The sequence below is a fragment of the Astatotilapia calliptera genome, chromosome 6, assembly GCF_964374335.1.
Source record: "Astatotilapia calliptera chromosome 6, fAstCal68.1, whole genome shotgun sequence".
NCBI classification, from domain to species: Eukaryota; Metazoa; Chordata; class Actinopteri; order Cichliformes; family Cichlidae; genus Astatotilapia; species Astatotilapia calliptera.
In genome coordinates this window covers 8,410,210-8,423,698 of record NC_137427.1, presented here as the reverse complement: position 1 = coordinate 8,423,698, position 13,489 = coordinate 8,410,210, and the positions used below count along the sequence as shown (strand labels likewise).

The 13,489-nt window shown below is 47.6% G+C and overlaps 1 protein-coding gene across 1 annotated transcript; it reads right to left on the bottom strand.

Moving 5' to 3' along the window:
• Positions 1 to 4,676: 4,676 nt before the first annotated feature.
• Positions 4,677 to 11,028, bottom strand: LOC113021785 (uncharacterized). The gene has a single exon (XM_026166503.2). The coding sequence runs from the start codon at positions 11,026 to 11,028 to the stop codon at positions 5,416 to 5,418; it is 5,613 nt and encodes a 1,870-aa protein (XP_026022288.2). The 3' UTR covers positions 4,677 to 5,415.
• Between the last annotated feature and the right edge of the window lie 2,461 nt (positions 11,029 to 13,489).

Genomic DNA, 13,489 nt, shown 5'->3' with positions numbered 1-13,489 from the left:
AGTGATTTTTTTCAGATTATTTGGAAGATATCCAGTTGATTTGCTTCAACGTGCTAATTTTCAGATTTATTTGAGAGTACCTTTCCACTCAAAATGACTATATCGTATCCCCCATTGCTTTAGAGATTTAATCAAGGTTAGGACAGAAAGGAAAAATAATAACAGACATTCATGGATGCATGAAAGTATTCAAAATCATGCAGCTGCAAGACTGAAAGAGATTGTAAGCCCTTTGGCACAGCATTTTATATTTCTGCATAAATTCATAAGAGATTTTTAAGCTGATAAAGGGAGCAGAAGGTAACTGAAAACTCCATTATTTGGCATTTCTGTATTGAGGAAATATTAAAAAGCATGCAGACCTCTATGATTAAAAGTTCATTTGATGATAAATTGGAGTCAGGGGGTTTCCCGTTATTGACTGACTCAGGTTTAAGTCTTTTTATTTAAGGAATGGTGAACTATCAAAGCATGATCTTTGCAAAGCAAATAAAAGGAATCACTAGAAGTTTTAAAAAGAGACTACTAATGTACTAATGAATGATGCCACCGTGGGTGAGCGTTTTCCTTTTCGCTATCTCAGCTTTTTGAAACCAGATGTCAAAAGAATGGATCTGGCTGTGAAGCCGAGGAAGACTACAGGCCTGTAGCAGTAGTGGGTTGTCAGTCACAAAGCAGGCTTTCTGGACACTAATAAACTTCAAAATGTTCATGTTGTTTTCAGTATGGCTTGAATTCAGCAAGAACATAATCTTCAGGAAAGTGTTTAGTGAGAGCAAGAGAAAGGAGCCAAGGGCTGTTGTACAACTGTTGTGGACTTATTTTTGCAGCCCAGTGCATTTCTAATGGCCTTCTTCAGGCCATTAGAAATAATTCAGTCAGTAATTGAATACATTGATAATTCAATATACAATCAGATAAAGTGAAAGAGATGAAAAGATTAAAGAGTTTTGTCATCCTCACACAAAGGCAAGATGTGCAACGACTTCAGAAGTCATGAAGGAGCCCAGGGCAGCTTTGAAGAAGCTAAAGGCCTCTTTTATATAGGCTATTATCAATCATCAGTCCACCATCAGAATGATGCTTAATGATGGTGTAACCTCAGTTTTTACACTTTACTGAATAAACAGATGAGACAAAATTGGCTTTTTGTTTTAAATACAAGACATTACGTTTGCAGTAAAGCGTTATAACACTATCAAGCACTATCCACGTGCACCAAGACAGCAACACTTAGCGCGCGCACACACACACACACACACACACACACACACACACACACACACACACACACACACACACACACACACACACACACACACACCACTGTCAAGTAGAAGTCTTGATTTCACTCCACTAAATGTCTTTGATTTAGTTCATTGCAGTTCATTGCAGTAAACCATCAAAGATCACAGATTTGAAACGGTTAGTTTGGGGAAATGCCTCCAAGACAACAAAACAGAGGCAACAAAGGAACCAGAGACACAAAATTGAGTTATTACCAAAAATAATAAAATCTATTGTCCCTGTGTAAAAACAAAGGGAGACATAGACAATCAAAAAAAAATTGATAAAATCAAAAGCTGAACAAAAGAAACTCAAATACAATCATGACAGAAACATTGGTACACAGGGAGTCACATCAGCCACCAAAAGAAAAGGTTCACATATGTTTGACCCTTTTGTATATGCAATATTGCATCTTTTCTTCTATAAAATAATCACTGAAAATATTATTTTTTCTTCATTTGTTCAAACGGGTTCTCTTAATGCACTTTTTGCACTTCTGATGATGTTTTAGGTCATGTCCATACATTGTGTTTGTTTTCTTTTGTTTTTGTGAGCTCTTCTACATTTCTGCAGTGTTTGCAAAAAAACTCACAATACAGTGCACAAAGCTGGCGATGTGTTATTTAACCACATAAATGCCCAGTCAGCATTCTCCTCACAGTCAAACTTTAATGGCGCTCCAGCAGCTCGACAGACTACAAACAACATGTTGGAGCTGGAATCAGTGAGGTAACCTGCAGTCATTTGTAGTTGGTTATTAAGGGATTAACCCCTTTGGATTAGTCTCAGCTATGTTTCCCATCTGTCCACCGTTACAGCACAGACCTGCTGATGCACGAGCTCTGCAGGACGCACGCTAAGACACTAGCAAAGCACATACACGCAGGAGAACACAACAAAAGACATATTAGAAATATGTCTCCATGAGCATGTGAGCAAATCTTTTCCAACTGACCTACTGTACTGTAAATCTACAATATGTGTGATCATACATGCACGGGCACGCACACACACTGAACACATTTGCTCACGTCACATGCATGCATTCTGCAGACACGCTTATGAAAAATACATGCACACACTAATCTGTGATTAGCTGAGTGAACAGGAGACATGCAACTCATGTACACGAGAAGGTGGAATCAGTGGCGTGTGGCTTTGAACACAGCTGTCTCTGTTTAGATTAAATGTATAAGTATGTGACTGTGCTTGTGAGAAACTGTGCATAACTTTTCGTCTTAATGGGATTGTTGTTTAATTTAATTTATATTATTTAGCTGAAGAAAATCTAAAAGTTGAATATGAAGACCTGGGATTTACTACAGAAAACAGTGAGGTTATACATGTAGATATTTTCTGTGGCTTAGTTCGAAAAAGCCATTAAAGAAAACACTTTAGGTTATAGTGGATTTAAATGAATAATAGCTTTTCAGTTATGTGAGACCCCAACCTGAACAATTGCCTTACATGCATGTCTCTGTCACACTTTGTGTATTGTAGTTATTACCTAACTTAATAAATTACCCAATTCATTAACTTAAGCCAAAGGCTCATTAAACCAGATTAGTTTTGCTAGAGTCAGCAGCATCGTATGGGGATTTAAATAACTTTTTAAACATATAATGCATAAAAAATCATTTGTGCCATTTTAATAAAAAAATCTATTCATATTTTCATAATGTTTTAAAATATGTAACCAACCAGTAAGTGTCTTTAAAAACCCAACAAACAAAGCTGCTAATTAATGACTAATTTAATTTAATTTATTTATTTATTTTTGTAACATGCATTCTGCTAGATACACACCAAAAAACGTCCAGGTAAAACATTTCGTTCTTAAAATAACAAATTTACAGCATTAGGCACAATTTAGAGTTGAATGCTGAATGCTTTTCATTCAAGCAACCATATTTGTTCTGTATTGTGACCCAGCAGGACTAATCTGAACTGACATGAAATAATATCCACTCACATGAAGCCACTTTACTATTAGTCACCCTGTCAGCTGATTCCACAATATCTGCAGAGTAAGTTCAGATGAGGAAAATGGCCTGAAGTGACCTGTAAAAAACGGACGTCATAAACAATCAATCAGTCTGAGGCGTCAGGGGCAGCGGAGGACAACAAGAAACCAAAAACCACAAGTGGGAAGAGAAAACGGCTCTGCCCTCAAGGGCCATGCCACTGATTATTTCAGTTCATCTTATTATTTTGCTGCTGCATATATAAAAAGAAAAGGCAGTCTTTTAACATGTTGATACAATTTATACTGTTTTTTTCATAGATAAAAGAAAGAGTGTAAGGGAGGAAAAAATTTAATCTAAAGTATTGTTAAGCTTGATAATCAGAGGAGGGGAATATATTTGATTCACAAACACCTCAGTAACTCTGAGCTTGATGCTACTGACAGTTTAAAATATGGAAATCCAACATCAGAGCTGTAGTCACAGGCAGCAGAACTGGCCAGACAGGTCACAACCTCCCACACATCTGTCAGTGTGAACTCTGACCTCCCACACTGCCTCATCAGAGTAAAGGGTGCAGAAGCAGAAGAATGGCCTGCTTGACTAGACTTTCCTCATGTGTTCCTGCTGCTCTTTGGTTGTGGTTTTTGGACTTTTTTATTTTATTTTTATTTTTATTCTCATTTCAACTCAGTTTCCTATGAAACACTTTAAGCGAACACGTTTGATATTGCATCAAATGTAGGCCATGGCCAAGAAGTGTTTAACTAAAGGGTGAACCAGTTGTTTGTTTTTGAAAGGCGCCAAGCAACGCCTCAAAAGCAGTCTTTGTGACTATCGCCACCTAGTGGCCGCCTACAACACATCATTTATCCAGCAGGGTTACACTGTAAAAAACAAGCCTGTCTTCTAGAGAGCTAACCGACTTCCTTTGTCTCAAAAACAGTAACTTTCCCCCAGTTTAAACACATTTTAAGGTAGTTACATTTTTAACAGCCTATCTGGTTAAAAAAACCCACGAGGGGACATGCATTTAAAGGGCCACTCTAATGTTTTCCTTGTGTTGTAGGCTTCTAGCATATATACACTTCACAGTCACTTTATGTACACCTGCTCAAACGCTTGTTAATGCAAATATGTAATTAATCAATCCCATGGCAGTATCGTTTAGGCATGTAGACAAGCTCAAGATGATGTGCTGAAGTTCAAACTGAGCATCATAATTGCAGAAAAGGGTGATTTAAGTCTTGATGTCTTTGAGTCTTGTGTTAACCATTCCTCGCCGTCAGTCCCCTGACCGTGGTCGGGAGACACGAGGGGAGATGCTTCCTCCAGGGCCGAAGTTTGTCCTCCTTCGGGGTTAACTCCCTTCACTTCTGTGGAGTAGTGAGGCAGACAGAAATCAGCCGAGGCACCGGAGAGTACTGAAGAGATGAGGCTTTAATAACAGTACTGCACACTTTGGAAACACACTGCATAGCCTGTAGCCCGTTAGAACGCTGCTCCCGGTCGCCCTCTACCCATGACACACTCTCTCACTCCCTTTTTCCTCTTTCGCTCCCCGCGTTTCCTTCACGCGCATGCTCACACACACATTACATACACTCCTTACTGCACCCAGTCACACACAAGACAGCAATTCCTGCAACACTACCCCCACTCTGGATGGCAATTAAACAATAATTCCACTCCAGCATTGTAATGCATAAAACTGGTACACAATCCCCTTTACCACTTGGAGCCCACAGGAGATAAAAGTGTTAGCCATTACCGCATATAAGGTGAGGTATAGTATCAACGAGTGCACTTCAGTGACAAAGAGGTTGGCTCAAGTAAGGTGTACATACATGTGCAAAATAAAGCATTTCAAGTGCTGTTAAGTAGAAAAGAAATTACACAATTGTAACTATTACATGGCGACCGGGAATAACCAACGTATCCTAGCATCTAGGAAGGCACAAATACAAATGGATAAGTGCATGTAGATAACCCCGTAGGTCCTTCAGATACTTTTTTAAAAAAATATGTAAACACTGGAACAATGAAAAAAAAATATAACTCTTTTAAACCATTGTAGCTAACAGTATAGGAGGCTGAAACGATTTAAACTTGAACCGAATCTTCAGTCCTACTTGGAACTGTCCATGGTAGGTAAACCAAGTTAAGTGATCCACACTCCATACCGGTCTGGAGCTCTGCGCCGACGAGTTGGTCGCTGAAACTGCTGGCCCGGGTGGTCTGGCTCACCCACCACACCCCCACCATTCTCATGGTCTACATGGGAAGGGGACGATGGGACAACCACAACCAGAGCGGGATCAGCTGCAACTGAGACAGAAGGCTGAGAGGAGCTGGGGCCATTGCCAGTTGCAGTAGAGAACAGACTGTGCAGACCCAGATCACGGTCTGCTGGGTCATCTTCTAAAGCTGGTGGTGGGACCTCTGTAGGGGACCACTGATGAGCCTGATCAAGGACCCAGGTATTGTCCAGTGGCTCGCGGCAGCGATAATGCTTTAGCTGGTCATGGTGGACAACTTTCACTTTAGACCTTGGGTTCTTCTGGATCCGATAAACTAGGTCATCCAATTGTCCCAGGACAAAGAATGGTCCTTCATACGATGGGAGGAACTTTCTGACCTTGTTCTTGACGTGACGTGTTCCTTTGATGAGATACCACACAGGATCTCCAGTCTTATACTGTGTGTGGCAACAGTTCTTGTCATATTGCCTTTTTGCGCGCTTGACTGACTCACCCAGGGCTTCCCTGGCGATGAGGTGGGCCAGCTCCAGCCGCTCACGCATTTGCTGCACATACTCTGGAACTGAGGGTTGGTTGCCTGGATCAGGAGGTAGACCTGCGACAAGGTCCACTGGCTCACTCAGTTCTCGGCCAAACATCATGAAGTTCGGGGTGAAACCTGTAGCACTGTGTTTGGTCGCCCTGTAGGCCATAACAGCGTACGGGATCATCAGGTCCCAGTCCCAATGACAACGCTCTGCTGTGGAGGCCAGGATCTTCTGGAGAGTGGCATTGAAACGTTCAACCTGGCCATCTGACTGGGGTCGGAATGGCGTTGTATGAGTCTTATCTATGCCAAACAAACTGCACACCCCTTGGAACACATCAGATTCAAAATTGCGTCCCTGATCACTGTGTAGTGCTTGAGGTATCCCGTAGCGGCACACCCACTCAGACGCAACGACCTCGGCAACGGTTGCAGCCCGTTCATCTGGGATAGGAAAGGCTTCAGTCCACTTTGTAAAGTAGTCTTGTATCACAAGCACATATCGGTTTCTGCGCTCTGTCTCATTCAGTGGTCCCATAATGTCCAGCGCAACGCGCTCCATTGGGGCTCCTACCCGGACAGTTCCCATCGGAGCTTGCGGTGTCTTCTGGGGTCGGGCCCTGGATGCACAGCTGGTACAAGTACGGCACCAAAGAGCGACGTCTTCCCTCATGTGATACCAATAGAATCGGGTTCGTAGTCTGGCCACAGTCCTCTCGACACCAAAATGTCCACCCACTGGCCCTTCGTGCATCTGGCCCATCACTTCTGGTTGTAGCTTACGTGGCAGTACGATTTGGGGATAGAACTGGGTCTCGTCAAGGCAGTAGAAGCGACGGACCAGAACTCCATCTCTGAAGTAGAGCCGTTTCCATTGAGCCCAGTATGTCTTAGTTGCTGGGCTGCATGGTGAAACAATAGTCCATGGGGGGCGCTCACTGCTGGCCTCCATCCAGGCGCGTATGGGTGCAATGTCTGCATCAGCGTCCTGGGCTTGGCTCAGCTCCCCCATGGTCCAACCATGAAACAGAGAAGCAGTATCAAGGGTTTTAGCCACATATACTTTCTCAGTCAGCTTTACAGTGTGTGTATTAGTGGACATGTTCTGGTGTGATATGTCTGTTCTAGTGTGAATTGTCTGTTCTGAGATGTCTGTGTTGATAGAAGTGTTTTGACATAAAATGTCTGACTTTGTAAGAGCAGTTTGGTCTAAAGTCTTTGTTTCTGGTGTGGTGGTGTTATGACTTACCCCCACTAGACACACCGCTGTAGTAGCTGGTTGTCCCTCCACCCTCACCGGACTCAGCAACAGGGAGCTGGTGTCAGAGTCCAACTCGCATTGAACTGCCTGATGACTGGTCCCCCCGAGATGCTTGGGGGGGTCCTGCACTCTGCATGGACAAGACTGGCGACAGGGTCTTCTGGAGAGGCTATCAGCATTGGTGTGCACTCGACCTGGACGGTGGATGATCTCAAAGTTGTACTCGGCAAGCTTCTCGAGCCATCGAGCTAATTGTCCCTCTGGCTCTTTCATTTTTGTTAGCCACCGTAGACTGCTGTGGTCTGTGCGCACTTTGAAAGGCCGTCCAAGGAGATACTGGCGAAAGTGGGACGTGAAATCCACGACGGCTAGTAGTTCACGTCGTGTGGTGCAGTAGTTTTGTTCAGTTCTTGATAGCTTACGACTGCCATATGCCAGCACACGTTCCACGCCCTGTTGCATCTGTGACAGCACCGCGCCGATGCCAGTGTCGCTGGCATCAGTGTCTAGTGTCATTTCTCCATGGTCAAGTGGATAGCCAAGAACAGGGGCAGAGGTGAGTCGACACTTCAGCTTGTCGAAAGCTGCTTGGTGCTCAGCATGCCACTGAAAATGTGCATTCTTCTTGGTCAGGTTGTGCAGGGGTTCGGCTATAGAGGCAAAATCTTTCACAAACCGGCGGTAATATGAGGCCAGGCCGATGAAGCGTCTGACCTCCTGGATGGACGTAGGTGTGGGCCACATCTGAACCTTTTGAACTTTGCTGGGGTCGGTAGCCACACCATGCTCGGATACCACATGGCCAAGATAAGCAACTTCGCGGCGAAAGAGGCAGCATTTGGCAGGTTTCAGTTTCAAGTTAGCTTGTTGAAGTCTATAGAATACCTGGCCAAGCCGTTGCAGCATCCCCGACACGTCCTTAGCCAGCACGATGATGTCGTCCAAGTAGACCAGGCAGGTCTCCCACTGCATGCCAGCCAGGACGCGGTCCATCAGCCGCTGGAACGTTGCCGGGGCATTGCATAGTCCAAATGGCATGACGTTCCACTCAAAGAGGCCTGTCCTAGTGCAGAAAGCGGCGGCCCTGCGTGCTCTAGGCGTCAGCTCAACCTGCCAGTAGCCAGATGCGAGGTCTAATGTGCTGAACCATCTGGCAGTTGAGAGTGTGTCCAGCGTGTCCTGGATGCGGGGCAGTGGGTAGGCGTCTGTTATGGTGCGGTCGTTGAGAGCCCTGTAGTCAATGCAGAGACGGTATGTCCCATCTTTCTTACGCACCATAACGATGGGCGAGGCCCAGCTGCTGCAGCTGCGTTGGGCGAGACCGCTCTGTAGACTGTCGTAGATCTGCTGATCAGCATTTTGCTGCTTTTCCCCTGCCATTCTTCGTGGATTTTGTTTGACTGGGGCACCAGGACGGGTTATGATGTCATGCTGCACAAGGCTGGTTCGGCCCAGGTCAGCAGGCCCTGTAGAAAACACATGTCCATAAGTGCAAAGCAAGCGTTTCAGTTGGAGCTGTTCATAGTCATTGAGGTCTGTGGAGCTCTGGGCATAGAGCTCCTGCAGGTGCAGAGGAACCACAGGAGGGCTGGTCAGAGAGTCTGCAGCTGGGGAGACCATGGAGGGTTCCACGGCCTCAGCTGGCTGGAGGAGCCCGGCAATGGATCCCGCCTTAATTGTTACTGCTTTATTGCCAAGGTTAAAAAGGCGAAGTGGGACAGCTTTAGAAGGCTGTGCGTTGACTAGGACTCTGGCGATAAGTACTTTGTGCTTCTCAACAAAACCTTTGGTGGGACTAAGCATCATGTCACCTCGAGCTGCTGCACCAGGATGCACGTTGCCTTTCACCATATACTCTTGCCCCGGTTCCACCACCACAGTTCTAGCTATTCTCACTGCGTGTGACTTTGTACTGGCTTCGGTTTGGTAGTAGAGCACCTCTTCACCGAAAAGGATGATGCGGCGTTTGCCAAAATCAAGACGTGCTTCAGCTTGAGTGAGGAAGGGATGCCCAAGCAGCACCTCATTTCCTGCTATATCTGCCACCAAGAAATCAACATCCACCTGTCGATTGTTGATATTGACAGGTATCTGGGCTTCACCTAGCACCGGCACATCCCCAGGTCCCACACCAAGCAAGGTCTCAACAACTGAGGGCTGTAGTGGTGGTCTCACGTCTGGGTGGATGGAGTTGTAGTAGGGCAGCGGCAGCACGCTCCTCCGGGCTCCACTGTCCAAAACAGCACATACCTCCACTTCGTAGAGGCGCATGGGGATACTCATTTCTTGGCTTTGGCACTTAAGGTGGAGCACAGTGGGTTTTGGGCTGTCCCAAGGGCTACTGTTCAATGTTAAGGCCTTGGTGGTTTTGTGAGGAGAAGGGCACTGCTTTTGGACATGGCCCCAACCTTGACAGTTATGGCAGCGAACCCCACTCCTTTTAAAATTTCTGTGATTGTTCGGTGTTGTCGAGGGTGTGTGTGGGACAAAACGATTCGGTGAGGGGCTAGCTGCAGGTGCATGCTCAGCAACAGTCTCATCTCTGTCTTTTTCTCTGACGACGGCAGCTCGGGGCCGGCGTTCAGCTGCGTTACGGGCTCCTTGCTGCATGGCACTGGTTACATAAGATGCAGCCCTTTTAGTGGTTTCGTGTGGGTGGGCTATTTCGTATGCGCAGGCAAGTGTGGCTGGGTGCCTCTCTAGCAACTTCTGTACTATTTCTGCATCACCCAGCCCATTGGTGAAAACTTCAACAGCTATAGAGTCTTGTTCAATCTCTGCTCTATTACCATATGCAACAGCCACTTTCCCATAAATGTCATCTCTGAAAACATGCAGGGCCTCACCAGGTTTACGCACTCGCTGCCTCAGTTCTACAGCAACAGCAGCTGCATGGTCAGAAGAAGGGCCATATGCAGTTTCCAGTTCGTCCACCAGGCGGCGGTAATCCCATTTGGATGAGCGGGGATTTCTGTGGATAATGGCCCCTGCTGCTCCAACTAGGCAGAATTTAAGCTGAGTTGTCATTGTTTTTTCTGACCAATAGTTGGCTTCAGCGCAGCTCTCAAACCTGTGCAGAAATTCCTTCCACGGTGTGGTGCCGTCATATTGGCCCGGACGTAGGGTGGGGACTCTCTCTCTAGTGTCACCGTCCTCTTCACTGTCAGATGGGGGCTGACGGGGCACACAGCGGGTCTTGCCTGGTTTCGAGCGGGGTTTATGCTGTGCAGTGATTTCCCCATAGCTTATGGCTTCATTAAGGCTACTGGAAGGCATACATTGCATGGGTGTATTTAACATTGCGTTAAACTGAGCCGGTGTGCTGTGTACAAAACTGTCCATGTGAGCGGAGGAAAATGGGTTTGAGTCTGGATAGTGGATTTTCATTTGGGGAGTAGGAGCTGGATAATAGTTCATGCTGCTGCCTGTGTTTCTCTCACGGCCGTAGCTGCGGCATTCAGCATCAACGAAGGGATTCGTGCGGGAAAACTGCGGCCGGGCAGGACCATCGGGCGGCGCGAATACACACTCTCCATTAGCGTGTGTGTTAGCACAACTTTCGGCACACAGGAATGGGTTCATATGTTCACATTTAGTCACAGCTCTGTCTCTGTTAGCTTCCCTAATGCTCGCGGCACCCTCGGAGACACTGGTCAGCGATATGAACGGGTTGGAGTAATTGGTCTCAAGTCCGTACTTTTCACGAGAATGGCGAGCAGCGGCCATCGCGAGTTAGCTTAGCTGCGGGCTAATACACTTGTAATTACAGTCACTCGGCTTTATCGTTAGCCGCTTTAGCCTGTCGGTTTTTCTCTGTGCTCACCACTTCTTTAACAACGTGAGAGGGTCCCTTCGTGGTCGCCAGTGTTAACCATTCCTCGCCGTCAGTCCCCTGACCGTGGTCGGGAGACACGAGGGGAGATGCTTCCTCCAGGGCCGAAGTTTGTCCTCCTTCGGGGTTAACTCCCTTCACTTCTGTGGAGTAGTGAGGCAGACAGAAATCAGCCGAGGCACCGGAGAGTACTGAAGAGATGAGGCTTTAATAACAGTACTGCACACTTTGGAAACACACTGCATAGCCTGTAGCCCGTTAGAACGCTGCTCCCGGTCGCCCTCTACCCATGACACACTCTCTCACTCCCTTTTTCCTCTTTCGCTCCCCGCGTTTCCTTCACGCGCATGCTCACACACACATTACATACACTCCTTACTGCACCCAGTCACACACAAGACAGCAATTCCTGCAACACTTGATTTTTGCTGCAACAGCCCGATGGAAGGCCAGAATGTGCTGTGAACAACTTGAAAACATGGCTCTTTCCTACCTTTTGCCATTGGTTTTGGCCAGTGGTGGTGGTTTAATGGTGTGGACAATATTTTCTTGGCACACTTCTCGCCTCTTTGTTCAGTTGCACATCGTTTAAATGCCACAGCCTAGCTGAGTATTACTGCTGACGATATCTATCTCTTTTTGATCACAGTGTGCCTATCCACACGTGGCTCCTGTGAGCTGGATAATGTGCCACATCATGAAGCTCCAACTGATCATCTCCAACTGATTTCTTGAAGATGACTATTAGTTCATGGCCTCCACAGTCACCAGATCTCAATCCAATATAACACCTGTGAGAAGCGGTGAAACGGGAAATCTACAGTAACTGCGTGACGTCGTCATTTCAATATGGACCAAATTCTCTCTGCCGTGAATAAAGTCTGATACGAGTGTATCATGTCCCTATTGCCAGTCTTGGCAGCCGGGGGTCAGTCCGCCAGGGCCTCCGCTCCTGGCCGCCACCCGGCACACAATGCACCCGACCCCTATGGCGCCTCCTGCGGGTGGTGGGCCTGCGGGAGGATGGGCCCATGTCTCCTCTTCGGGCTGTGCCCGGCCGGGCCCCATGGACTAAGGCCCGGCCACCAGACGCTCGCCCTCGGGCACCCTCCCCGGGCCTGGCTCCAGGGCGAGGCCCCGGTAACCCTATCCCGGGCAGGGTAAACTGTTCCCTCAGTTTCCTTTTCATAAGGGTCTTATGAATCGCTCTTTGTTTGGTCCCTCACCAAAGTCTATGCCAGGGTGCTGGAAAGGAGAGTTCGTCCGTTAGTCGAACCTCGGATACAGGAGGAACAATGCGGTTTTCGTCCTGGTCGCGGAACACTGGACCAGCTCTTTATCCTCTCCAGGATACTTGAGGGTGCATGGGAGTTTGCCCAACCAGTCTACATGTGTTTTGTGGACTTGGAGAAGGCATTCGACCGTGTCCCTCGGGGTGTCCTGTGGGAGGTGTTGCGGGAATGTGGGGTGTCTGGCCCATTGCTACGGGCCATTCGATCCCTATACAACCGTTGCAAGAGCTTGGTTTGCATTGCCGGCAATAAGTCGGACTCGTTCCCGGTGGGTGATGGGCTCCGCCAGGGCTGCCCTTTGTCTCCGGTTCTGTTCATAATTTTTATGGACAGGATTTCTAGGCGCAGCCAAGTGACGGAGGGCTTTCACTTTGGTGGCCTCAGAATCTCATCTCTGATTTTTGCAGATGATGTGGTTCTGTTGGCTTCATCGGGTGAGGGCCTCCAGCTCGCACTGGAACGGTTCGCAGCCGAGTGTGAAGCAGCGGGAATGAGGATCAGCACCTCCAAATCTGAGGCCATGGTTCTCAGCCGGAAAAGGGTGGAGTGCCCACTCCGGGTCGGGGATGAGTTCCTGCCCCAAGTGGCGGAGTTCAAGTATCTTGGGGTCTTGTTCGCGAGTGATGGGAGAAGGGAGCCGGAGATCGACAGACGGATTGGGGCTGCAGCTGCAGTAATGCGGACGCTGCACCGGTCCGTCGTGGTGAAGAGGGAGCTGAGTGTAAAAGCGAAGCTCTCAATTTACCGGTCGATCTACGTCCCTACCCTCACCTATGGCCACGAGCTGTGGGTAGTGACCGAAAGAACGAGATCGCGGATACAAGCGGCAGAAATGAGCTTCCTCCGAAGGGTGGCTGGCCTCTCCCTTAGAGATAGGGTGAGAAGTTCGGCCATCCGGGAGGGGCTCAGAGTAGAGCAGCTGCTGCTCCACATCGAAAGGAGCCAGCTGAGGTGGTTCGGGCATCTGACAAGGATGCCCCCTGGGCACCTCCTGGGTGAGGTGTTCCAGGCATGTCCCACCGGGAGGAGGCCCCGGGGCAGACCCAGGACACGCTGGAGAGAT

Excerpts from the sequence above, each read along its gene's own strand:
- LOC113021785 (XM_026166503.2), bottom strand. The coding sequence starts at position 11,028 with ATGGCCGCTGCTCGCCATTCTCGTGAAAAGTACGGACTTGAGACCAAT.